At 41.8% G+C, this 24,997-nt stretch overlaps 1 protein-coding gene across 1 annotated transcript; it reads left to right on the top strand.

The window, feature by feature from the left end:
* The first annotated feature begins 7,027 nt into the window (after positions 1–7,027).
* On the top strand, positions 7,028–9,119 carry LOC136169391 (PRAME family member 12-like). The gene is made up of 2 exons (XM_065937162.1): positions 7,028–7,545; positions 8,585–9,119. Exons 1-2 carry the CDS (start codon positions 7,028–7,030, stop codon positions 9,117–9,119), a joined length of 1,053 nt encoding a protein of 350 aa, XP_065793234.1.
* Positions 9,120–24,997: the final 15,878 nt, after the last annotated feature.

Below are 24,997 nucleotides of genomic sequence, written 5' to 3'. Positions count from 1 at the left end.
TTTATTTTTCAGGGTGATTTTGACCGTCAACCTTGAGAGAACACTTGGCTTAAGGCTGGAAAACCAGTCACATCCCCAAAGCTCTTCCCTTGTTGCCTGAATAGGTTCACAACCTCCTATGTTTTCTACCTAACACCTGAGTGACAAGTTGATATAGGAATGGGTATTTTTTCCCCCCTTTGGGAAAAACACCATTGTGTTCATGAAGCTGCTTTAATTCAGGGATTTTTTTGATAATTTTGATTTGACCAAAGATCCCAGACAATGATATTTTCAACTTTTGCTTTTTCTTGTCCAATGGCAGGACCAATAATCACTTTCTTATTTGACTCCTAAGAATATAACTGTCTGTATTGGTAGAATTGGTATCAGTATTTGTGAAGTGAATCCTTGAATCAGTCCTTGATTACCCAGTCATCCCATCATTCTTTGTCGCCTGAATGTATATCTGATCCAATCAACTAACCTAGAGAAAAATGAAGATCCAATGGGACCTCAGTAATCTAATCAGGTGCCCATTACTGATTGGTTTAGCAGTGGGATGGAGGGATGATGGGAATAGAAAGGCCTATTAGAAGTTTCAAGCTCTGGAGAAGAGAAGCAGACTTTTCTAGCTCTAGAGACACCAGCTGGGTTCTCCACAGAGTCTGAGGTCTGAGTATCCCGCCAGCCACATCAGAGCAATAAGTAATCACCTTCAGATAAGGGCACCCTTTACCTTACTTATGGTTAGCTAATCTTTCGAAGAGTCATGTATCTTTGGATGGCAGGGAGGGTTTTCAAAAGATTGTTTCTTTCCAATTAATATATTTTAGGTTTTGGTTTTGCCTCTCATTGTAGTTTTGCCTGAATCTGAAACATTTTAATTTGTGTTTTAGTTGATAACATTTTCCAGTCAAAGCTCCTCTAAAAAATAAAGCTTAAGAAGAAAAAAATTTGGGAAAAAGCCAGGCAAGAATGCTTCCTTATAAAAGATTTGGTTCCCTAAGGTCAGGGTTCCTAAGCTGTGAAGTACACCTGGTGTAAGAACACCATCACCTGTGGGTCTCTGTAGTTCCCATGAAAGAATCATAGCTAAAATGAGGTTCATTCTATTTATTGTGCTATAATAATAAAGTTTTTTTTAAGCCATGCTGTGGGGCATGAGGTATCTTAGTTCCCTGACTCTTCATAGATCATAGTCTTATCATGGCAAAGGGGCTTCAGTAACTCATTGAAGGTAGGAGACAGTCCGTGCAGGACCACCCAAGACAGGTGGGTAATAGTGAAGAATTCTGTGAAAACATGGTCCACTGGAAAAGGAAATGGCAAACCACTTCAGTATTCTTGCCTAGAGAACACCATGGATAGTGTGAAAAGGCAAAATGATATGACACTGTAAGATGGGCCCCCCAAGTGAGAAGGTGTCCAATATGCTGCTGGTGAAGAGTGGAGGGCCATTACTAATTCATCCAGAAAGAATGAAGTGGCAGGGCAAAAGTAAAAATGACCCTCAGCTCTGGATAAGTCTGGTAGTGAAAGTAAAGTTTAATGCTGAAAAACACAATATTGCATAGGAACCTTGAATGTTAGGCCCATGAATTAAGGTAAATTGGATGTGGTCATGCAGGAGATGGCAAGATTGAATATGGGCATTTTATGAATCAGTGAACTGAAATGAATGGGAATGGATGAATTTAATTCAGATGACCATTATATCTACTACCATGGGCAGGAATCCCTTAAAAGAAGTGGAGTAGCCCTTATAGTCAACAAAAAGAGTCTGAAATGCAGTGTTTGGGTACAATCTTAAAAACAACAGAATAAACTTGATATGATTCCTAGGCAAATCATTCAATAGCACAGTAATTCAAGTCTGTGCCCCAACCACAATGCCAAAGAAGCTGATGTGATCAGTTCTATGAAGACATACAACACCTTCTAGAACTAACATCAAAAAAGTTGTCCTCTTCATCATAGGGGATTAGAATTAAAAGTAGGAAGTCAAGAGATACCTGGAACAATAGGCAAGTTTGACCTTGGAGTACAAAATGAAAGACAAAGGCTAATATAGTTTTAAAAGGACAAGCTGGTCATAGCAAACACCCTTATCCAACATTCCAAAACATGACCCTGCACATGGAATCACCAGAGAATCAATACCAAAATCAGATTGATTATGCTATTTGCAGTCAGAGATGGAGTAGCTCTATACAGTCAGTAAAAACAAGGCCTGGAGCTGACAGTGGCTCAGACCATGAATTCCATGTTGCAAAATTCAGGATTAAATTGAAGAAAGTAGGAAAAGCCACTAGACCATTCAGTTATGATCTAAATCAAATCCCTTATGATTATACAATAGAGGTGAAGAATAGATTCAAAGGATTAAATCTGGTGGACAGAGTGCCTGAAGAACTATGGACAGAGGTTATAACATTGTACAGGAGGGAGTGACTAAAATCATCCCCAAGAAAAAGAAATGCAAGAAAGCAAAGTGATTGACTGAAGAACCTTTATAAATAGCTGAAGAAAGAAGAGAAGTGAAAGGTAAGGGAGAAAGGGAACAATATACTCAACTGAATACAGAGTTACAGAGAAGAGCAAGGAGAGATAAGAAGACTTTCTTAAAGGGAAATGCAAAGAAATAGAGGAAAACAATAGAATGGAAGAGACTAGATATCTCTTCAAGAAAATTGGAGATATCAAGAAAACATTGCATTCAAAGGTGGCCACAAGAAATGACAGAAACAGTATGGACCTAAGAGAAGCTGAAGAGATTAAAAAGAGAAGGTGAGAATACATGGAAGAAGTATACATTAAAAAGTCTTAATGACCTGGATAATCATGATGGTATGATCATTCACCTAGAGCCAGACATCCTGGAGTGTGAAGTCAAGTGGGTCTTAGAAAGAATTACTATGGACAAAACTAGTGGTGTGAGGTGAATGGATTTTAATAGCTCAGTTGGAGCTATTTAAAATCCTAAGATATGATGCTGCTAAAGTGCTGCACCCAATATGTCAGCAAACTTAAAAAAACTCAACAGTGACCATAGGGCTGGAAAAGATCAGTTCACTCCAATCCCAAATAAGGCAATGCCATGGAATGTTCAAACTACCGCACACTGTACTCACTTCACATAATAGCAATGTTATGCTCAAAAATCTTTCAATCTAGCCTTCAGCAGTACATGAGCCAAGAAGTTGCAGATATTCAAGCTGGGTTTCAAACAGGCAGAAGAATCAGAGATCAAATTTCCAACATTCCTTGGATCAGGTAGAAGGCAAGTGTGTTCCAAAAGAACATTTACTTTTTCTTGACCACACTAAAACCTTTGACTGTGTGGATCACAAAAAATTGTGGAAAAATCTTAAAGGGATGGAAGTACCAGAAGCCCTACCTGTCTCTTGAGAAACCTGTATGGGGGTCAAGAAGTATCCTTAGAACTAGAAATGGAAAAATTGACTGGTTCCAAACTGGGAAAAATTGACTGGTCCAAACAAGACCATATATGGTCACCCTGTTTATTTGCCTTCTATGTGGAGTACATCACAAGAAAAGCTGGACTGGATGAGTCACAAGCTAGAATCAAGATTGTCAGGAGAAGTATCAAGAAGCTGAGATATGGAGATAATACAGAAAATGAAGAGGAACTAAAGAAACTCCAGATGATGGTGAAAGAGAAGAGTGAAAAAGGTGACTTGAATCTCAACATTAAATAAACTAGTTCATGGAATCCAATCCCATCGCTTCATGACAAACAGAATGGGAAAAAGTGAAAGCAGTAACAGATTTTATTTTCTTGGGCTTCCAAATCCTTACAGATGGTGACTGCAGCCATGAAATTAAAAGGTGCTTACTCCTTGGAAAGAATGCCATGACAAACCTAGGCAGCATATTAAAAAGCAGAGACACCACTTTACTGACAAAGGTGCACATAGTCAAAGCTATGGTTTTTCCCATAGTCATGTATGGATGTGAGAGTTGCACCTTATGGAAGGCTGATGGCTGAAGAATTGATACTTTTGAACTGTGGTGTTGGAAAGTCTCTTGGGAGTCCCTTGGACTGCAAGGAGATCCAATCAGTCCATCCAAAAGGAAATCAGTCCTGAATATTCATTGGAAGGACTGATGTTGAACCTGAAACTCCCAATACTTTGGCCATCTGATGAGAAGAGCTGACTGCTTTGAAAAGACCCTGATGCTGGGAAAGATTGAAGGCGGGAGGAGAAAAGGATGTCAGAGGATGAGATGGTTGGATGGCATCACCGACTCAATGGACATGAGTTGAGAAAGCTCCGGGAGTTGGTGATGGACAGGGAGGCCTGATGTGCTGCAGTCCATGGGGTCACAAAGAGTCGGACATGACTGAGCGACTGAACTGAATTGAAGTGAAGTTGAGAGTGACTCCTCTGAGCCATTATCCTTTGCTATGTTTTTTTAAAAAATTATTTTCCTGAGTTTTGGTTTCCATGCTCTTCATTGCTGTGCATGCCTTTCTCTAGTTGTGGTGAGTGGGAGCTACTGTTCCTCGTGGTGCCCAGGCTTCTCATTGCGGCTTCTCTTGTTGTAGAGCACAGGCTCAGTAGTTGTGACTCCTGGGCTTAGTTGCCCTGGAACATGTAGTATCCTCCTGGGTCAAAGATCAAGTCAGTGTCTCCTGCATCTGCAGAGCGATTCTTTACTCTGAGTCACTAGGGGAGTCTTCTTTTACTATCTTAATATCACCTTGAATAACATCTTTAAATTTCCCTGTTTCCAAAAAGTAAAAGAAACTTTTATTTTACATTGTTGTTTATCATTCATGTGGTCCCTTTAGAAATGCCCAACTCCAACCTGCCCAGACCCACTCTTACTTCTGAGAAGTAAGTGTCCTGACCTGTCCACCTTCAGAGAAGATGTGGCTTAAGGCTGGAAAAACCAACCATATCCTGGACAGCTCTTCCCTTGTTGCTGAACACGATCACAGTCTCCTGTGTTTCCTACATAACACCTGAGTGACAAGCTGATACATGGATGAGTGCATTTTGTTTTCTTTAAAGAATAACATCACTGTTTTCATGAAGCTATTTTAATTCAGGGATATTTTCTAATTTTGACTTCACCAAAATTCCCCCAATAATGATAGTTTGAACTTTTGTTTCCTTTTGTATTCAATGTTAGCAACCAATAATCCTTTCCTGTCTGACTCCCAAGAGTTTAACTGTCCATATTGGTAAAATTCATTCAATGTTTGGGAAGTTAATAGGTCCTTGATTACCCAGATACCTGATCATTTTCTCCTTCCTGAATGTATATATAAGATGCAATAAACTAACCTACAGAAAAAATGAAGATCCAATCAAGACCAATAGAGTGGGAGGTCTATAACCTAATCAGATGTCCCTCTCTGATTGGTTTAGTAATGGGACAGAGAGATGATGGGAATAGAATGGCCCTTAAAAGCCTCATGCACTGGAGAAGAGGTATAGACTTTTCTGGTTCTGGAGACACCAGCTAGGTTCTCCACAGGATCTGAGGTTTGAGTGATCCACCAGCCACAGCAGAGCAGTAAGCTACCACCCTCAGATAAGGATGTCCTTTTCTTACTTATGGCTAGCTAGTGTTGAAGGGAGGCATGTGTCTCTGGATGGTAGGCAGGGTTTTCAAAAAGAATCATTTCTCTCCTATGAACACATTTCAGGTTTTGGTTTTGCCTCTCAGGGTAGTTTTGCCTGAATCTCAAACACTGTGATTTGTGATTTATCTGGTATCACTTTAAATGTGATATTTTTAGTGAAATATATCAGTTTGAAATTTTATTTTATGAAATTTAAAATACATATTAGTATGCAAATGGCATTCATCTTAGGAATAACTGACTGTGGAGGCTGTATGGATCCACATGACTCTCCCCTTCCCATAGAGTTAGAGCTCTAAGTGATGGTCAGAATATTTTCCCCAAATAAAGATGGAGTCAGTTTTCATGCACTTTAGTATGCACTCATTTCTAGATGCAAATGAATAAGAAAAGCGGTAGATGGACCTAAATGGGCTAGTGGTTGCCTTTGCCTCCTCAGTACTAGTAAAATGCATTTTCAAAATACAGAAAGAGTCATCACTTTGTGTCCACTGAGCCCTGCCTAGTGTAATATGGCTAGGTGCCTCTCTTGTACTACTGCTAGATAAATAACATTGGCCCTGAGTGGAGTCCTTGGAAGAGTAGGGAGATATTCTAAGGAATGCTCCTGCATTGTCTAAAATGGATCCCTTGCTCCCTGACAGCGTCAACAGGAGTCATTTTGGAGCAGAGTCAGGATGAGCGTCCACAACGCACCCAGACTCGTTGACCTGGCGGGAATGCGCCTGCTGAGGGATTATGACTTGGCCTTCTCTACTCTGGAGAGTCTGCCCACGGAGCTCTTCCCACCACTCTCCCTGGAAGCCTTCCATGGGAGACGTGCTGGCACCCTGAAAGCCATGGTGCAAACCTGGCCCTTTGTCCGCCTGCCTGTGGGGGCCCTGATTGACCTGCCTCATGTGGGGCCCCTACAAGCCGTGCTGGAAGCACTTGATGCTCTTCTTGCCCAGAAGGTTCGATCCAGGTGAGTCTGACTCGGGTAATCTGGTAAAGTCCTGGGTGTCTCAGGGGAGACACCTGGAGTGGGTTAACAACATCTTCAGAGGGTTCTGAAACTGGCAATGAAGAAGCCTTGGCTCACTAGGGGAAATGTTTTCTGAAAGCATAAGCGTGCCTTTAAAGATGGGGATCCTGAAAGAATTTTCCCCAACTCTTCCCAGTCATGGTTAGTGTTACTAGGAGTGAAGAATCAGAAAGGATAAGGGGGGAAGAGAGATGGAGGAAAGTGAGGCAGAGAGGGAAGAAGGCAAGGCAGCTGGTGACGTCAGGAATGTGACAGCACAGATGGGCAGTCTTCTGTCAACGTGTGAGGCTGTTTTTTCCTACCCTGTGAAGCTTTTACTGCATCCTCATCAATCTCCTTCTTCTCCCAGGAGGTGCAAACTGCGGGTGCTAGATTTATGAAATACTGGCTAGAACTTCGGGAGCATGTGGTCCAGAGCCAGCAGTTACGGGTGCTCAAGCTCACGAATGGCACAAGAGACTGAGTCCAGGTCAACGACAAAGCAGCACTTGGCTCCTCTGAAGGTTTTCATAGACCTGTGCCTGAAGGAAAAGACCCTGGACAACTTCCTCACCTACTTCCTTTGGTGGGTGGAGCAGAGAAAGTCTTCCATCCACCTGTGTTGTAAGAAGCTGAAGATTATTTCAATGCCAATGGACAATATTGTGAAGGTCCTGAGCAAGGTGCAGCTGGACTGTATCCAGGAGGTGCAAGTGAGTTGCACATGGAATCTGTCCACCCTGGCCACATTTGCTCCTTTCCTGGGTGAGATGTGTAATTTGCAGAGACTCGTTCTCTTCCCCATCCACGTGTCTGCCTTCAAGAAGCAGGAAGAGCACCACATTGTGCAAATTACCTCTCAATTTCTGAAGCTGGGCCACCTCCGGGATCTCCATCTGGGGTCTCCCTCCTTCCTTGAAGGCCACCTGGACCAGATGCTCAGGTGAGTGTGGACCACTGGCTGGGTTACATTGAACACAACATTAGATGTCAAAAGCGCAGTCTCCTCTGTTGCTCTCTTCTAGAGTGTGGTGATCCCGAACCACACAAATCAAGGTAGGAGGTTAAAGTGGTCTACTGGCTCTTTTGAGACACCCTGCTTGGAAGGTATGGAGTAATGACTGGGATGCTTGCATCCCAGAGTTTGCAATTTCCTCCTACCTTGAAGGTGTCTATGTCAAAATGGTAAAAATAAGATAATTAGAAGTGACATTGAAGTTGGGAAGCTACATTAGATCAGAGCATTCCTGAAGAAATCTCCATGCTCCCAAGGTTTGTGCACACAGTGAACCTGTTCTAAATTCCCTCTGTGTAAAACATTGTATTGTGCTCTGGATAAGTTAATCCAGGTATAGGAGAAGAATGGTTCTGGAGATTGTGTTAATTGAGCTGAGAGAAAAGGATCATAAACACTGATAGAAAGCTTGCATACCATGCAGAAATGTCAGTGAGCCCTTTAGACAGGCATCACTGGGATCTTGTGTAAGTTGGTTCTTTATGTATGTCTCCCTACAGCCTCACCTGGCTGATGATAGGATCTGGAGCTCCACCTTGGCCTGAACGAAGCCTTACCTTAAACCATTTTGAAATCTCATCTCCCCACACTAATATTCAGTAATGTCCACACTTGATGGAGACACTCTCTGGATCTCTTCATAGCATGTTCTAGTGATTCCATGATCTTCATTTATCTTTGGAGGGAAGTGGAATATGTTGTAATCTTCTTGATAGGTGGGGCTAGAGAGTCTTTCTGGTGCTATGAAGTGACTCAATACAGAAGTGAGGTTGACAAGGCTCAGACTAGGATGAGACTGGTGCATCAGTGTACTGATCCTCAGAACAGACAATCAGACAAAGCTCAGCCCTGTGGAAACCTTTTGTCTATCAGCTGTATGCAACTGGCACCCCAGTCCCCAAGAACTAATTGCTTGGTTTCTCCCCAAGTGCCTGAAGTCCCCCTTGGACAGCCTGTCAATAATCAGTTGCTGGCTTACAGAATCAGACTTGACCCACCTGTGCCAGAACCCAGACATCAGTCAGCTAAAGAGCCTGGATCTGAGTGGTGTCAGCATGACTGACTTTCACCCTGAGCTCCTCCAAGTTCTGCTGGAGAAAGTCGCAGCCACCCTCCAGGAACTGGACTTCGATGTGTGTGGGATCACGGACTCCCAGCTGGAGGCCTTCCTGCCTGCCCTGAGCCTCTGCTCCCAGCTCAGGTCCTTCAGCCTGTGTGGGAACCTCCTGTCCACGGCCGAAATGGAGAAGCTGCTGCGACACACCGCTGTGCTGCCTTGTTTAAGGCAAGAGCGTTATCCTGCCCCTCAGGAGACTTACAGACCTCAGGGTGTTCCCCTGGAAGCGAGACTGGCCCAGCTTCGGGCTCAGCTGTTGGAGATTCTGAGAGACTTGGGACGTCCCAGGATCATCTGGATTAGCCTCAGCCCCTGTCCTCGCTGTGGGGAGGCTGTATGCCATCACATGGAGCCCATTGTATACAGCTGTCCTTCCCCTGCCTAGGGGGTTGCCTCTATCAGAAGCTTTCTTCTGTGCACCTTGAAAGGGAAATCCGGAACTTGGGGACATCATGAAGGGAACACAGACCCAGGGTTTCAGACATCTGCTCAATGCAATTGGGAAAAGGAAAGGTGATAGTGGGGGTGGTGCAGGATTGCAGGGGGAAATGTAGATTCTGGGAGGGGATGGGACTTTCATGGACATGTGCTTCTAGCATCTGATATGAACTCGGGTGGTTACACGCTGGAGACCCATGTGTTGGAGCTATCCTTGAGGAGATTGTTGTAAAGAGTTGGTCAGGAAATATCATAAGACACCCCTTATATATGGAATTTAAAAAGAAATGATACAAGTGAACTTACTTGCAAAATAGAAAGAGACTCACAGACTTAGAAAACAAACTCAAGGTTGCCGAGGGGAAGGGATGGTTGGGGACTTTAGGGAGGTCACTCTACAGCTATGTAGAGTGATAACCAATGGGAACCTATTGTATGGAGCTCTGCTCAATGTTATGTGCCAGCCTGGATTGGAGGGGGGTTTGAGGGATACATGTATATATATGGCTGAGTCCTTTCACTGTTCATCTGAAGCTATCACAACGTTGTTAATAGGCTATACCCCAATACAAAATGTTTTTGGTGCTAAAAATATAAAAATACAATTCAAAAAAATAAAAAAAAGAAATTGTCAGGAATAAAGAGATCCTCCTGGTAAGCTAAACAGGAAAGAAATTTAAAATGAGACTGGATAAAAGTATAAATGTGACATTTATTTTGTTGTAAAAGAAGACATAATGTGACATTGTCCTATCAAAAATAATTAACAGAAATAAATAAAGAGACGATCATGGAAAATCAACTGCTGTCTTCCATGATGTATTATTCTGTGTTCAGTTTATGCCTCCATTATCTCCAGCTACTGATAAAATTAGGCACAGTGTTGTCCATGATCAAAACCTTACCATTCCTATAATTTCTTTATTCTGTCTGGGCATCTCCTGTGTTTGTACGTGTGTGTGTGCGTGTGTGTGTGTATGTGTGTGTGTATGTATGTGTGTGTGTGCTTAGTCACCTAGTCATGTTTGACTCTCTGGAATCCCATGGGCTGTAGCCCGCCAGGCTCTTCTATGCATGGGGTTCTCCAGGCAAGAATACTGGAGTGGGTAGCAATTCCCTTCTCCAGGGTATCTTCTAGACTCAGGTATCAAACCTTGGACTCCTGCAATGCAGGCAGATTCTGTACTGTCTGAGCCACCATGTAAGCCCCATGGGGCAATTCTCACTTCTGTGCTTATTTCTTTGGCTGTTCAGTGCATTAATAACACAAAGGGGAACACAGAGTGTATCCAATGACCTACTGGAATGAAGAACTCTTGGCAGGGCTCTCACTGATGACTCAGACCATGACCTGGGGCAGGGGTATTCTTCATACTTGTACCAGGGGATGTATAAGTTGCAGTTGCTTGCCTTTCTGTGTGCTTTACTGCCAAAGGCAATCTCCTCAGTTCTGCAAGATGTTTTCCACACTGCCAATAAGGTTGAACCTGGTTCCCACCATTCCATGCTTGTCATGGGTGAGTAGTGGTCCTCATGGATATAATCTAGTTGTGGCCAGGCATCCAAATTCCTTTCAGTAAATTGCTAAAAGAGCAAAAACATTTAACGTGCATTTATTATTTCCATACCACATTCCATATATATATATACTTTTGGGTGGTTGGTAATATTGGAATAAATTGATAATTCCCATTACAATTCCAGTCCTTCCCTAACAGAAAGGTCAAAGATAGCTTGTTTGGATATAAGAATGTTCAAATATGCAACAAATATGTGTTATGTATTGCATATGCCTCACAGTTGGCTCTCCCTATCCTCAGCTCATCGTCCTCAGATTCAACCAACTACATATGATTCAGACTAAATTCACTGTTAAAAATACCCTCATCTAAGTGACCCTGAGCAGTTCAACCATGGGTTGTTCATGATTCACCAGTTATACAGACAAGTGAAGAGAGGCTGATATGATTACAGAGGCTGAACAGTCTCACTGTCTGCTGTCTGTTGCTTAGAGAACTAGGAAAGGCTATGGTATAATTCAGACACTAAGGTTGAAAATCAGGGGAAATGATGGCGGAGCTCTAAGTCAAGGCTAAAGGCCAGAGATCTGGGGCACCACTTGTGTATGTCCTGGAGTTTCAAGGTTTAGGAACCAGAAACTCCAGTATTCATGGCCAAGAAGAGAGAGAGGGAGAGCAATTGCCCTTATTCCATTCAGGCCTCCAGAAGATAAGACGATGCCCTCCTACACTGGTGAGGGCTGATATCTTGACTCAGTCTACCGATTCCAATGTTAATCTTCTCTAGGAATTCCCTTGCAGAGATCTGGGCATTTCATCTCACAGTGAAGTTGACACATAAATTTAATCCTCACAGTGTGTCTAAACAGAATGAAGCCAAATAAAGTTTCACTGCTAAGCATTCAGAGGCTGCAATTGTTTATTTGTGGAGGAAGGGCTGAAATATAGGGTTGAAATATAGCTCTTAGACAGATCTTTGTTTCCCCCACAATGAATAGAATGATGCACACACAGTTTAAGAGATTTTTAGTAGGATTCAGTGAGATATTGCTTGTTGAGGGAATGGCTCTAGATTTATTTAGAAAGATCTCCTTATCATGAAAGAACTCCATGATGCTTTCCCCTCCCCCACCTCTTCTCTTTCCTAGTGAATAGCATAAGTCTTTATCCCTCTATCGCTCACAACAGGGAGGAAAGCAAAACCCAGGGACTGAAATTGGACTCACATATTTCAGGGGGTCACCAATGAATCAGGGTTCACCTAAACTGTTCCAGTAGCCAGTTCAGGGGGACTGGGTGTGGGAGGAAATAAGAGAGACTGGATTCATCTTCAGTGATAGACATTCTGAGCCTTAGATCTCCTAGGCCACATGCTGGTAGATCAGGACAGAGGAGAGAAATCAATTTCCTAATCAGGACTGTATACTTTATAATTTTTAATAATTCTTGCTATCCTGGAGCTTCCCTGGTGGGCCAGTGGGTACAACACCATGCTCCCAATGCAGGGGGCCCGAGTTCAATCACTGGTCAAGGAAATATTATCCCCTATCCTGCAACTAAGCATTTACCTGCCACAACTAAATGATCCCTCAGGGGTGCAAGGGAGATCAAAGATCCTACGTGCATGATTAAGATCTAGTTCAGTCAAATAATCAAAATAATAAATATTAAACAAAGAATTATGCTGTCCTTTAAATGCCACTTGAGTACAAAATACTTGAACAGTGATGTAATCCTCCAATCCAGCAGATGTCGCCATTCCGTGCGGTGATTGCTGAGGAGCTGAGAAGGAAAGAAGCAGCCATCTGTCAAGTCTGCCACCCCTAAAGTGAACAAGGAGACAGGATTGGCCCCAGAGAGCTGAGGTGCACATGAAAGGAATGAATTTAGTGAGCCCAGAGGCTTGCATCTTTCCATACATACAAAACTAAATATAACTTGATATCTGGCTTTTCTTACCTCATAGTAATCTTTGATGTTCAGACTGCCTGCTCCCTTTGTTACAAACATGTATATAGCCTGACTCTCCTTCCTGCCTCCTTGGAGCAGTTTTCTCAGAGTTTCTGAGATGCCGTCTCCCTGGCTTGGCTCCTAAACATTTCCACCAAATAAAATAACTCTCTGCTTTCAGGTGGTGACTAACGTTTTAGGTGACAGTTTCCATGTAACACCTGGAACTCAGGTGAATGGGAGCAGAACACTGTGGATTGGGAAGATGTCTTGGAAGAGCATGTAAAATGAGAAATGCACAACCTAAAATAGTACAAATGTTTTATTTGGTGAATTTACAGAAGATTATAGCCAGAAAGGTGGCTTCTCAGAAAGATCTGAAGAACTATTCAAATGTTATAAGGGGGGCCAGAATACATAATGTCATTTGCTAAAAAAAAAATTCAGAAAATATCAAAAGATTACTGCATATTATAAAAATGACACATCTCAAATGAATAATTTTCATGTTTTTTAAAGTTGTTATTTATTTTTATGATTTTATTTTACCTTTTTTTTTTTTTTTTTTGGCTCTTCTGGGTCTTCCTTGCTGAGCACAGCCTTTCTCTTGTTCTGGTGAGCAGGGTTTACTCTCTAGTTGAAGTGCATTGGTTTCTCATTTTGCTGGCTTCTCTCATTGCAGGGCATAGGCTCCAGTGCATGTGGGCTTCAGTAGTCACGGGCCCCAGGCTCTAGTTGAGTGCTCAGTGTTTGTGGGCATGGGATTAGTTGCTACACAGCATGTGGGATCTTCCTGGATCAAGGATCCAACCTATATCCCAACAGGTGGATTCTTAACCACTGAACTTCCAGGGAAGTTCCTTCTCATGCTTTTTTATGTATGGAAAGAGTCTGGACTTATTGAAGTCATCCATATGATATGCATCTTAACTACTTCAGGAAACCATCCTGTTTTCTCCTTCTTGAGTTACCCTCAGGGCAGACTATCTTGAGGGAAGGGGAACTGCAGTGGATAATGGCCTTTTGGCTGCAATATCCTTTATTTACTGAAATGGCAAGTGAAATACTTGTCCCCAAGAAAAAGCTTAAGAGAAGATTGGAAGGGGAACTGAGTTGCTGACTGAGTTACTGACTCTTTGTGACCCCATGGACTGCAGCGCACCAGCCTTCCCTGTCCTTCGCTATCTCCCAGAGTGTGCTCAAACTCATGTCCATTGAGTTGGTGATGCCATCCAACCATCTCATCCTCTGTCACCCCCTTCTCCTCATGCTCTCGATCCTTCCCAACATCAGGGTCTTTTCTCATGAGTTGACTCTTCCCATCAGGTGGTCAAAATATTGGAGCTTTCATTTCAGCATCAGTCATTCCAATGAATATTCGGGACTGATTTCCTTTGAATTGACTGATTTGATCTCCTTGCCATTGATGTGACTCTTAAGGGTCTTCTCCAACACCACAGTTCCAAAGCATCAATTCTTTGGCACTCAGCCTTCTTCTATGGTCCAACTCTCACATCTATAATAACTACTGGAAAACCATAGCTTGACTATATGGAACTTTGTCAGCAAGGTGTGCTTTTTAATACGCTGTCTAGGTTCTTCATAGTTTTTCTTCCAAGGAACAAGCCTCTTTTAATTTCATGACTGCAGTCACCATCCACAATGATTTTGGAGCCCAAGAAAATAAAATGTGTCACTATTTCCATTTTTTCCCCATCTATTTGCCATGAAGTGATGGGACGTAATGCCACAATCTCAGTTTTTAAAACGTGTTTTATGCCAGCCCTTGCCACTCTCTTCTTTCACCTTCATCAAGAGGCTCTTTAGTTCCTCTACATTTCCTGCCATTAGTGTGGTATAATCTGCATATCTGAAGTTACTGTTATTTCTCCCGGCAATCTTGATTCCATCTTGACCTTCAACCAGCCTGAAATTTCCCAAGATGTACTCTGCATATAGATTACTAAGCAGGATGTCAGTTTACGGCTTTGACATACTTCTTTCCCAATTTTGAAGCACTTTGCTGTTCTGTGTCCGGTTCTAAATGTTGCTTCTTGACCTGCATACAGATTTCTGAGGAGGCAAGGTAGGTGGCCTAGTATTCCCATTTCTTTAAGAATTTTCCATAGTTTTCTGTGATCTACTCAATCAAAGTCTTCCTTGTAGTCAATGAAGCATGGGGAGATTTTTTTTTAAATTCCCTTGATTTTTCTATGATCCACCATTTGTTGGGAATTTTGTGTCTGGTTCCTCTGCCTTTTCTAAATCCAGCTTGTACAAATGCAAGTTCTTGGTACATGTACTGTTGAAGCCCAGCTTGAAGGATTTTGAGAACTAACTTGCTAACATGTGAAATGAGTGTGATTGAGTGATAGTTTGAACATTCTTTGGCATTGCTTTTCTTTGGGATTGGAATGAAAACTGACATATTCCAATCCTATGGCTGCTGCTGAGTTTTCCAAATTTGCTGGCATATTGAGTGCAGCCCTTTAACAGCATCATCTTTTTGGATTTTAAATAGCTCAGCTGGAATTCCATCACCTCCAGTAGCTTGATTTTGGTAATGCTTCCTAAAGGCCACTCGACTTCACACTCCAGAATGTCTGGCTCTAGGTGAGCCATCTCACCATCATGGTTATGAGTCACTAAGACCTTTTTTTGTACAGTTCCTCTGTGTATTCTTGCCACATCTTCTTAATATTTTCTGCTTCTGTTAGATTCATACCATTTCTTTCCTTCACTGTGCCCATCTTTGCATGAAATATTTCTCTAATTTTCTTATAGAGATGTCTAGTCTTTCCCATTCTATTGTTTTCCTTTATTTCTTTGCATTGTTCACTTAAGAAGGCTTTCTTTTCTCTCCTTGCTATTCTTTGGAACTCTGCATTCAGATGGGTTTATCTTTCCCTTTCTTCTTTGCCTTTAGCTTTTTTTCTTTTCTCAGCTTCCTCAGACAACCATTTTGCCTTTTTGCATTTCTTTTTCTTGGGGATGGCTTTGATTACTGCCTCCTGGTCAATGTTAGGAACACCAAATGAAAGTATTCTCTGGGCTCAGTACACATTCTATTGCTTAGCTTTAGATACATCTATTCTTTTCAAGGCAGTTGACAAGGTGGAGGGACAGTGGTTCAGGGTGGAGGTGAGAGCCTATGACTGTCTACACATTCCCCAAATGTAGTAAGGGATGGAGAAGGTTTTCATTAAACACCGATGCTGGTTCTTCTGAATTTCTGAATGAGTAGATCTGGGGAGAAGCTGAGAATCACTTTTTTAAATGTTCTCAAGTGATGCTGGTGCTGCTGGTCAGGAGGCCAGTCATTAGGAAACACTGCAGTAAGTAGAGCTACTACACTTTTATTTTACCTGCCTAGTTTTTGGAATAACAGTTTCTGAAGAGAAAGCAACATGGTAAATACCTGAACCCCATGCTTGTTCCTTCTCCCTTTTATAAGAGAGGAAATTATGACTCCAGAATTTTATTACAAAGCTCACAGTGGTCAACTCACAGGAGGGTGCTGGGACAGCACAGTTTAATATTCAGGAGCACTGACAAACAGAACTTCAAGTTCCTCCACCAGCAGGCTGTGCTACTGCCCTCCAGGAAGAAGTTACTGCCCTCCACTGAGTCTATCTCTCACTGTATTGAATGAGTACCATATAATCCCTAACTCATAAAAAAGCACTGAGCCAAATGCATAATGCAGAATAAATTGTCCTAGATGGCAGGGCTGTTGTTTGACCTAAAGGCTGCAGACATAATCAAGACCATAACCAAGGCCTCAGTGACTATCAGAACCTGAGGCAGAATCTCACAGGCCAGTCATTCCCTCTGCCAAGGTGTGATGCTTTGATTACAGAAGCCAGCACTTTAAATGTCACCTTGGGTGTCTCTGCCTGGAGGTCAGCCTATTGGCTGGGACAAGCCTGTCCTCTGGTGGTCAGTTTGATGATTCTTTCCATTGGCTATGGCTTCATACTCAGGGTTTTTTTGATTGGCACTAACTCCAGGGAGCAGAGGAGAAAGAAAATCCGGATCAGATTTCCCCATCCGATGACTTTCTATTTTTTTTTTTTTTTTTTAAATTCTGGGGCCTTTAGTTGATCATAGGTATAGGGATGCTCAGAGAATGGTAAACTCTGTTGACCTACAAACCCTTTGGAGCTCACTGGGAGTTCCCAGTAACTTTCTGGCAGCTCATTTCATGCCCTGGGTTTCAGGTTCTTTACTGAAAGAATAAATTGTTTTTGAGGTTCTTGTGACACTGTAGGTGCCGTGGGTGGCTCCTGAATCTGCCTTTTATACTGTTTTTTTTTTTTTTTTTTTTTTTTTAATCCTTGATTTGAACTCCCATAGCTACTGGAAAAGAATCTTGGGTAAATGTGGTTTGTGAAACCCAAGATCCCAACTCACACCAGAGGGTCGTCCCCTCCATTGTCCACTGTAGTTATGGGGAGAACAGTATTATTCTCTTCCTGTTCTAACACCCCAGGCTCAGGTCAAATTGTCTGGCATTTTTTTCCATGAGAAAGGAACCCCACATTCCCCAGGATCAGGCTGGGTGAGTGAAGGATGGCAGGGGAGCAGGGAGACCTGGAGGGCGTGGGACCCCACATTTGTGAGCTGTTTTTAAATTAATGCCAAGTGATGCCATTTAGGAAATTGGGACCAGTGTTGCTACATTTTTCTTTAAATATTTTTCCACCAAGGGACAGTGGAGAGGAAATTGTAGTATAAAACATTTTTTTTTCTCTTTTTTGTCTCTGACAAGAAACTTTCTTTGTTAAAACATTGTGTGTGGGATATATTTGGGAACCCCATAGCCTCTGATATGAGAAAAGTGTTCAGCAAGGAACGCTAACATAACCCACAATGACCCTCACAATATCAGAAGGGAAATTGCATGTCTTTGTTGTTCTAGACCTGAGACCTACATTGGTTTGTGTGCCTGGCTTTCATGTTGTTGGGGTTGAAATTGCCTTTGCACCTCCACAATCCTGCTATGCCAGGTATAAAGTTGAAATTTTGTGAGATGAATTTACCATTAGCTCTTGAACGAGTATGTATATATTTTTACATCAATAGGATTTTGTTGCAAGTGCTATTTGGTACTTGATATTTCTTTTTAGTTAATGTTGTAACCATATCAAGTCTAATATGATCTAACAAACTCCTGTCTGTCTCTCCCATCAGAAAGCTTCCATAAGCCTCTTATCCTTATCCAGCAGAGGGCAGACAGAATGAAAACCACAGTCACAGAAAACTAATCAAACTGATCACAAGGACCACAGCCTTTTCTAACTCAATGAGATTATGAGCCATGCTGTGTAGGGCCACCCAAGGTGGATGGGTCATAGTGGAGAGTTTTGACAAAATGTGGTCCACTGGAAAAGGAAATGGCAAACCACTTCAGTATTCCTGCATTGAGAACACCATTAACAGTATGAAAAGACAAAAAGAAATGACACTGAAAGATGAACTCTCCAGGTCAATAGGTGCCCAAAATGCTATTTGAGAAGAGTGGAGAAATAACTCCAGAAAGAAAGAAGAGACAGAGCCAAGGAAAAAAACAATGCCCAGTTGTGGATGTGACTGGTGATGGAAGTAAAGTCCAGTGTTGTAAAGAACAATATTACATAGGAACATGGACTATTAGGTCCATGAATCAAGGTAAATTGGAAGTGGTCAAACAGGAGATGACAAGAGTGAACATTGACATTTTAGGAATCAGTGAACTAAAATGTACTGGAACAGGCGAATTTAATGCAGGTGACCATTATAGCTACTACTGTGGGCAAAAATCCCTTACAAAAAATGGAGTAATCCTCATAATCCACAAAAGGGTCTGAAATCCAGTACTTGAGTGTAATCTCAAAAATGACAGAATAATCTCTATTAGTTTCCAAGGCAAACCATCTAACATCACAGTAATTAGAGTCTATGCCCCAACCACTAATGTCAAAGAAGTTGAAGTTGAACAGTTATATGAAGACCTACAATCTTCTAGAGCTAACACCAAAAAAAGATGTCCTTTTCACCATAGAGGACTAGAATGCAAAAGTAGGAAGTCAAGAGACACCTGGAGTAACAGGCAACTTTGGCCTTGGAGTACAAAATGAAGCAGGGGAAAGGTTAACAGGGTTATGCCAAGAGAACACACTGGTCATAGCAAACACCCTCTTCCAACAACACAAGAGAAGATTCTACACATGGAAATCACCAGATGGTCAATACCAAAATCAGATTGATTATATTCTTTGCAGCTGAAGATGGAGAAGCTTTATACAGTCAGTGAAAACAAGACTGGGAGCTGACTATGGCTCAGATAATGAACTGCTTATTGCCAAATTCAGACTTAAATTGAAGAAAGTAGGGAAAACCACTAGACCATTCAGGTATGACCTAAATCAAATCCCTTATGATTATACAGTGGACGTGACAAATAGATTCAAGGGATTAGATCTGATAACTACGGATGGAGGCTTGTGACATTGTACAGGAGGCAGTGATCAAGACCACTCCCAAGAAAAAGAAATGCAAGAAAGCAAAATGGTTGTCTGAGGTGGCCTTAAAAATAGCTGAGAAAAAAAGAGAAGTGAAAGGCAAAGGAGAAAAGGAAAGATATAAGCATCTGAATTCAGAGTTCCAAAGAATAGCAAGGAGAGATAGGTCTTCTTCAGTGATCAGGGTAAGGAAATAGAGGAAAACAATAGAATGGGAAAGACTAGAGATCCCTTCAAGAAAACTAGAGATACCAAGGGAGCATTTCATGTAAAGATGGGCACAATAAAGGACAGAAATGGTATGTACCTAACAGAAGCAGAAGATATTAAGAAGAGGTGGCAAGAATACACAGAAGAACTATACAAAAAATATCTTCAGGACCCAGATAACCACAATGGTATGATCACTCACCTAGAGACGGATATCCTTGAATGTGAAGTCAAGTGGGCCTTAGGAAGCATCACAATTAACAAAGCTAGTGGAGGTGATAGAATTACAGTTGAGCTATTTCAGATCCTAAAAGATGATGCCATGAAGTGCTGCACTCAATATGCCAGCAAATTTGAAAAACTCAGCAGTGGCCACAGGACTGGAAAAGGTCAGTTTTCATTCCAATACCAAAGAAAGGCAATGCCAAAGAATGTTCAAACTGCTGCACAATTACACTCATCTCACACACTAGCAAAGTAATTTTCAAAATTCTCCAAGCCAGGCTTCAACAGTATGTGAACCATGAACTTCCAGATGTTCAAGCTGGATTTAGAAAAGTCAGAGGAACCAAAGATCAAATTACCAACATCTGTTGGATCATGGAAAAAGTGAGAGAGTCCCAGAAAATTTCTTCTGCTTTATTGACTACCTCAAAGCCTTTGACTGTGTGGATCACAACAAACTGGAAAATTCTTCAAGAGTTGGGAATGCAGACCACCTGACCTGCCTCCTGAGAAATCTGTATGCAGGTTAAGAAGCAACAGTTAGAACTGGACATGGAACAGCAGACTGGTTCCAAATCAGGAAAGGAGTACATCAAGGGTGTATATTGTCACCCTGCTCATTTTACTTCTATGCAGAGTACATCATGTGAAATACTGGGCTGGATGAAGCACAAGCTAGAATCAAGATTGCCAGGAGAAATATCAACAACCTCTGATAGTCAGATGACACCACCCTTATGGCAGAAAGTGAAGAAAAACTAAAGATCTCTTGATGAAAGTGAAAGAGTAGAGTGAAAATGCTGTCTTAAAATTCAGCATTCAAAAAATGAAGATCACGGCCTCTGGTCCCACCACTGCTTGGCAAATAGATGGGGAAACAATGGGAACAGTGAGACTTTATTATTTTGCACTCCAAAATCACTGCAGATGGTGACTGCAGCCATGAAGTGAAAAGACGTTTGCTCCATGGAAGAAAAGCTGTGACTAACCTATACAGCATATTAAAAGGCAGAGACATTACTTTGCCGACAAAGGTCTGTTTAGTCAAAGCTATGACTTTTCCAGTAGCCATGTATAGATATGAGAGTTGGACTATAAAGAAAGTTGAGCACTGAAGAATTGATGCTTTTGAACTATGGTGTTGGAGAAGACTCTTGAGAGCCCCTTGGACTGCAAGGAGATCCAACCAGTCAATCCTAAAGGCCATCAGTCCTGAGTATTCATTGGAAGGACTGCTGCTGAAACTGAAGCTCCAGTACTTTGGCCATCTGACTTGAAGAGCTGACTTCCTTGGAAAAGACCCTGATGCTGGGAAAGATTGAAGACAGGAGGAGAAGGGGATGACAGAGGATGAGATGGTTGGATGGCATCACCGACTCAATGGACATGAGTTTGAGCAAGCTCCGGGAGTTGGTGATGGACAGGAAGCCTGCTGTGCTCCAGTGAAAGTGAAACTGAAAACCACTCAGTCCTGTCTGACTCTTTGGGACCCCATGGACTATGTCCATGGAATTCTCTAGGTCAGAATACTGGAGTGGGTAGCCTTTCCCTTCTCCAGGTGATATTCCCAACTCAGGATCGAACCCAGATCTCCCACATTGCAGGCAGATTCTTTACCAGTTGAGCCACAAGGGAAGCCCAAGAATACTGGGAGTGTGTAGCCTATCACTTCCCCAGCGAATCTTCCTGACTCAGGAATCCAACTGGGGTCTCCTGCTTGCAGGCAGATTCTTTACCAACTGCGCTATATATTCTTGACCTATATATGTATATAAAACTCATCTTCTTTTTTCATTCTTCTGTAGATGAATATCTAGGCTATTTCCATTCTTCGCTATTGTAAATAATACTATGAACATAAGGGTGTGTGTATCTTTTTGAATAATAGATTTTTATGGATATTGCCCAGAGGTGGAATTGTTAGATGATATAGCAACTCTATTTTTAGTTTTGGAGGAACCTACATATTGTTTTCCATAATGGCTGCACCAATTTACATCCCACCAACAGTGTAAGAGGCTGCCCTTTTCATCACATACTCACTAGCATTATTAAGGAGATTTAAATTTCTTTTGATTTATTACTTGACAGGAGATACTGACTACAAGGGGATGAAAGGTGAGACTTTAGAACAATGCTCCTTTTGGATCTCACAGAAGCTGTGATCCCATAGAGACATTCCCAGCTTAGACTTCTCAATTTCCGAATTTCCACAAACATCACATGAAATCTCTCCGATTGTCATTTCCAACATTTAGGTTTCCTGGCAATTTTGGCAGGATCAGGGGGGAGTGTTCTTCTGATATTGTCAACTACTTATTCTCTTCGAGAAATGGGCAGTTTCTTCTACTTGGCAGTGACCTTGAATCAACAGCTTACACATAGGGAAAATATGAGTGAAGTTCAGATTTTCTCTTAAGGTTATCTGAAAGAATGAATGAAAAGTGCCTGTGTGGTTGTTCACCTGGTTTCTGTTCAATAACAGAGATGTTCATGCTTATTGTTGTTACTAATCTCGATCTAATTGCAAGTTATTAATAAAAGGGATTGATGGCCTGGGATTTGAATGTCACTTGAGTAGAATCCAGTTTAATCCTATTTTATGTAAAGGCCATTTATGTACATGAGAAAAATATGGTGGAAGCTCTCTTCCCGAAAGTGACAAAGACTGAGAACTACCTACAGAGTGTCTTCACCTTGGTGGCCACAGGTGTATAAGAAAATTTTTGGCATCAAATAACTGGGTGGGTGAGAGGCATGGAAAATTCTTAAAGATGTAGAAAGGGGCTCCCTTTATGTGTGGCCATAGACTTCAAAGAAATGCTTGTATGATGCAGCCCAAAGTGGGAATCATACCTGAATGTGGTAGAACATTTAAACACCAGAAAGTGTTTCAATATTTAGTGCAGAAAAGGTGTTGGCATTTATGACAAGAAAAGCAGAATTTTATTTCTGTGCCTAATGGTGCCACTTTGATCAGAATCTGTGTTGAACACGGCTAGTTATCAGTAAAACACTCATGATCTAAATGCACTAGGGAAAGTGCCAATGAAATTATGGTTTGTTTGGCTTCTACTCCAGTATTCTTGCCTGGAAAATTCCATGGATAGAGGAGCCTGGTGGTCTACAGTCCGTGGGGTTGCAAGGAGTTGGACATGACTGAAGTGTCTTAGCACACAAATGCATGCACCCCTGAAAAATGACTGGGGAATTTGCCATCTGAAAAATGTCCTCAGTGAGATAAATAAATAAATAAATAAATAAATAAATAAATAAACAAACCTCAGCTGGTAGCACTTGCCCCTGGATGACAGGGTTATTTGGAGCTGAACAAGATTTATTTCTTCCCTGGTTCCAAGTTCCCAAAGAACCCAGAGTGCCCACCATCACTGCCTCTGAGTCTGGGAAATATCTGATTCCAGTATTCACACCCGTTCCTCTTCTCACATCTTAGATTTAATCTTTTCTTGCAGTTGGTTGTTCTGATCTCAACTTTTTGGGGAAAATGCTGTCTAAGATTTTACTATATTTCTCAGTTTATTTTATTTATTTATTTTTATTGCCCTGGGTCATCATTGCTGTGGGGGCTTTTCTCTACTTGTATCGAGAGGGGGCTACTTTCTAGCTGCTGTGCATGAGCTTGTCACTGCGGTAGCTTCTCTTTTGTGGAGCACAGGCTTAACAGTTGTGGCGTACGGACTTAGTTGCCCTGTGTCATATGAGATCTTCCCCAACCAGGGATAAAAGCTGTGTCTCCTGCATTGGTGGTCAGAGTCTTCACCACTGAGCCACAGGGAAGCCTTCTTTTACTATCTTAATATCACCCAGAGAAATGTCTTTAAATTTCCCTGTTTCAAAAAAAAAAAAAAAAAAGAAAGAAAGAAATAAAAATAAACCTCTATTTTACATTGCTGCTATCATTCACGTTGTCCTTTAGGAATGCCCAGCTCCAAACTGTCTAGAACCCCTCGTGTTCTCACTGAGATTCCAGCCTGTCTACCTTCAGAGAAGGCTTGACTTAAGGCTGGAAAAACCACCGCATCCCCAAAGCTCTTCCCTGGCTTCCTAAATAGGCACACAACCTCCTGTGTTTCCTACGTAACTCCTCAGTGAAAAGCTGATATAGGGATGAGTATATTTTGTTTTCTTTTATAACACACCACCGTTTTCATGAGACTGTTTTAATCATAGACATATTGCTAATGTTGATTTGACCAAAGTTCCCCCAACAATGATTCTGTCAACTTTTTTTCTTGCCCAGTGGCGGGAACCAATAATCCCTTTCCTGTCTAACCCTCAAGAATATAACTGTCCATATTGGTAGAATTCAGTCAGTGTCAGGGAAGTGAATCTGTGAATAGGTCCTGGATCACCCAGCCACACCATCATTCTTTTTGTTTCCTAACTGTGTATATATTTCAATCAACTACTCTAAAGAAATATGATAATCCAATCAGGATCAATCCAACAGGTCTTCTATAGTTAAATCAGATGTCCCTTTCTGATTGGATTAGCAGTGGGACAGAGGGATTATGGGACAAGAAAGGTGTATAAAACTCTGACGCACTGGAGAAGAGATGCAGAATCTTCCTGCTCTGGAGACACCAGCTGAGTTCTTCACAGCGTCTGAGGTCTGAGCACCCCTCCAGCCACATCAGACTGGTAAGTTACCTTTGTCATTTAAGAATAACCATTCCTTCCCCATGGTTAGCTAATCTTGAAAAGTGACTTGTAGTTCTGGATGGCAGGGAGAGTTTTCAAAATTTATTTCTTTCTGATGAACCCATTTCAGGTTTTAGTTTTGCCTCTCAGTGTAGTTTTTTGCCTGAATCTCAAAACATTTTGATTAGTGCTTTAGCTGGTATCATTTTTTAATGTCTTTACTCAGCAGATATTTAAGCTATCTGTTTGGAGTTTTGTTTCATGAAATTTCAAATACATATTTTTTATACAAATGGCATTTGTGTTATAGGTAACTGAGGATGGAGGCTGTCTGGGTCCACATGACCTTCCTCTTCCCATAGACTTAAGGCTACAAGTGATAGTCTGACATATTCCACTCATAAAGACTGGAGTGAGTTTTCAGGCTCCTGGCTTCACGCTTCTAGCTGGGACATGAATTAAACAAAGCACTGGATTGAATTGAAATAGCTAGTGGTTGCCTTTCCTCCCCAATGGTCTTGTGAGAAGCTTGTTCCAAATTGAAAAGGGAAAGAGTTATAACTTGGTGCCCGTTGAGACCTGAATGTCATATGGTCTAATTAAGGCACTCCCACTCCTGCCAGAGCTGAGACCTCAGTCCTGAGTAGATTTCTCTGAAGGGTTGGGAGATTGTCTTAGATGTGTTCCTCTTTGGCTTGACATGATGCTTTATTTGTTGGCAGTTTCCACAGGATTCCTTTTGAAGCTGAGTCTGG

The sequence above is a fragment of the Muntiacus reevesi genome, chromosome 5, assembly GCF_963930625.1.
Source record: "Muntiacus reevesi chromosome 5, mMunRee1.1, whole genome shotgun sequence".
Lineage (NCBI taxonomy): Eukaryota > Metazoa > Chordata > Mammalia > Artiodactyla > Cervidae > Muntiacus > Muntiacus reevesi.
This window is presented reverse-complemented; position numbering and strand designations above follow the sequence as displayed.